Source organism: Triticum dicoccoides, chromosome 3A (assembly GCF_002162155.2).
Source record: "Triticum dicoccoides isolate Atlit2015 ecotype Zavitan chromosome 3A, WEW_v2.0, whole genome shotgun sequence".
NCBI classification, from domain to species: domain Eukaryota; kingdom Viridiplantae; phylum Streptophyta; class Magnoliopsida; order Poales; family Poaceae; genus Triticum; species Triticum dicoccoides.
Window position 1 is genome coordinate 512647700 of NC_041384.1, and position 2106 is coordinate 512649805.

General features: G+C 53.6%; 1 protein-coding gene across 1 annotated transcript; it reads left to right on the plus strand.

Moving 5' to 3' along the window:
* Nucleotides 1-1155: 1155 nt before the first annotated feature.
* On the plus strand, nucleotides 1156-1849 carry LOC119271865 (early nodulin-like protein 1). Its single transcript, XM_037553522.1, has 2 exons — nucleotides 1156-1327; nucleotides 1413-1849. Exons 1-2 carry the CDS (start codon nucleotides 1156-1158, stop codon nucleotides 1847-1849), a joined length of 609 nt encoding a protein of 202 aa, XP_037409419.1.
* The last annotated feature ends 257 nt before the right edge of the window (nucleotides 1850-2106 follow it).

The window sequence follows — 2106 nt, forward strand, 5'->3', positions numbered from 1 at the left end:
CAAAAAAAACCCAACCCATATGTGAGGGAGAAATGGGGTAGCCAGTATATGCCTATTGTCCACCACACCGGATTGACATCCAAGGCCCATCCCAAACCCCACAAGTACCTCGTGTGGTCCTCACTCTTCCTCTCCACTCCAACCTGTCGTGTCCTCTCTACTCCACCCAAACTCTAGCTCCATCTGTCGCCATGTCCGGGTGGGAGTTCGATGACATTGATTGGGAGCTTCAAGAGGCAGAGGGCAACAAGGAGCTCATCCTATGCCGATTAGTCCATGACACCGGAGGGCTCCGACGTGGGTCGAGCAGCCGAGCGTTGTCGCTGCCATCCCGGCGTGTGCCGAGCGGCAACAAGCCATCCCGGCCACCCTGATGATGGTTTCTCACCCGCCGCGCTCTGTCACCACTGCAGCATGGGCCGAGTGGTAGTGTCATCCCTGGCAGCATGGCGGTAGTTGCCGTTAAGGTGTCCTTATATTAAGACTTAAGAATTGCCCAAAACATTGTTTAGGGGCTCTATTTTAGGAGGTACTGTCGGAGACGATCTAAAGTTTGAATGTGCAAAGAGAAAAAAGAAAATTAACCCACTATCATTGGAAAGAAAAACGGGAATGTTAAAAATCTGGCGTCGGATTTTTAAGTATGACAAATCTGGCGTTTAAAATGATAAATTATGTTGTCGCGAGTATGACAATTTTATTTAGTAAACAAGGCAAATCCCGGCAAAAAACTGAGCACGGAAAATCTTTGCCATGCTTGCTGAAAAAATTGCTATGCTTGCAACAATATATGCCATCAAATTTGTAGCGAAATTCAAAAGCAAAGAGAAGGAAAAGCTAGATTGTTCAGTCTCCACCGATTTCCCGCGGTCGCGTCCGCGCGTACGGCGAACCGAGCGCCGCAAGAAAATCCAGCTTGACAGCAAGTGATTCAACGAAGCGGTGCGCTCCCGTTGGTTCCATGCGTAGTCATAGATGAGGGTTTCTTGGGAGCCTACACCTGTTCCACCATAGGTCAGCAGCCACATCCAGCGTGCCTATATAGGCATCCAATCCCGCCTCTCCTACCATATCTATCACTTCCCGGAGTTCTCTGTTTAGCGGCGCTCAGCCCTAACCACGTATACGCCACGCTGATCAACTGAGATCAACGCCATGGCGGACTGTAGGAAGTGGCTTCTGCTCGCTGTGGGCCTCACGGCCATGGTTTCCTCGTCGGGGGCGTACGTCTTCTACGCCGGCGGCCGCGACGGCTGGGTCGTCGACCCCGCCGAGAGCTACAACCACTGGGCCGAGCGCAACCGGTTTCAGATCAACGACACCATCGGTACGTGGTACAAGACCTCCTCCTCGTCGATATCCTCATCATGAATCGAAGTGTAAATCGTACATGCATGTTTCTTGGCTCGCAGTGTTTGCGCGCGGCGAGGGCGAGGGCGCGGACTCGGTGCTGCTGGTGACCGAGCCGGACTTCCACGCGTGCAACACGCGCAGCCCTGTCCGCCGGCTAGAGGACGCCGGTGGCCGCCCGGAGTTCCGGTTCGACCGGTCGGGTGCCTTCTTCTTCATCAGCGGCGATGAGGACTGGTGCCAGAAGGGCAAGAAGCTGTACGTCGTCGTGATGGCGCCTCGGCCCCAGGAGTGGGAGCTCGCACCGGCGCCCGGATCGCCTCCGCTCTGGGCCTCGGCGCCAGAGCACGCGGAAGCCCCGGACATGAGCCCTGGTGAGGAGGGGATGTCGCGCAGCTCGCTGAAGGCGCCACCGCCGACGGCGAGCGCGGCACGGTTGGACTTGGACGTGATAGTCGTCGGCATTGTCGTGGGGTTTTTAGGTGCTCTGGTGCTCTGAGATGGCATACGAATCGGACCGGGACGTTGTGTTCGTGCTGTCATGGATGGTTATGTACTTATGTTCGTTGTGTGATACTCTAGTTGTTATACGTAGTTCAAGGAGTTGAGATTCGTATACTGAATAAAATGATGTTTATATGTTACATGAACACGTGAATGGGTACTGAAGCCGTTTTCATGATTACTTAGTGATACCAGGACTTCTGAATCTTTTTCTTGAGATATGGTTTTTGATACAGTTAGTTAACGCCCCGA

Coding starts and splice junctions, on each gene's coding strand:
- LOC119271865 (XM_037553522.1), top strand. CDS start 1,156: ATGGCGGACTGTAGGAAGTGGCTTCTGCTCGCTGTGGGCCTCACGGCC. Junction 1,328..1,412: donor TCAGATCAACGACACCATCG/GTACGTGGTACA, acceptor CTTGGCTCGCAG/TGTTTGCGCGCGGCGAGGGC.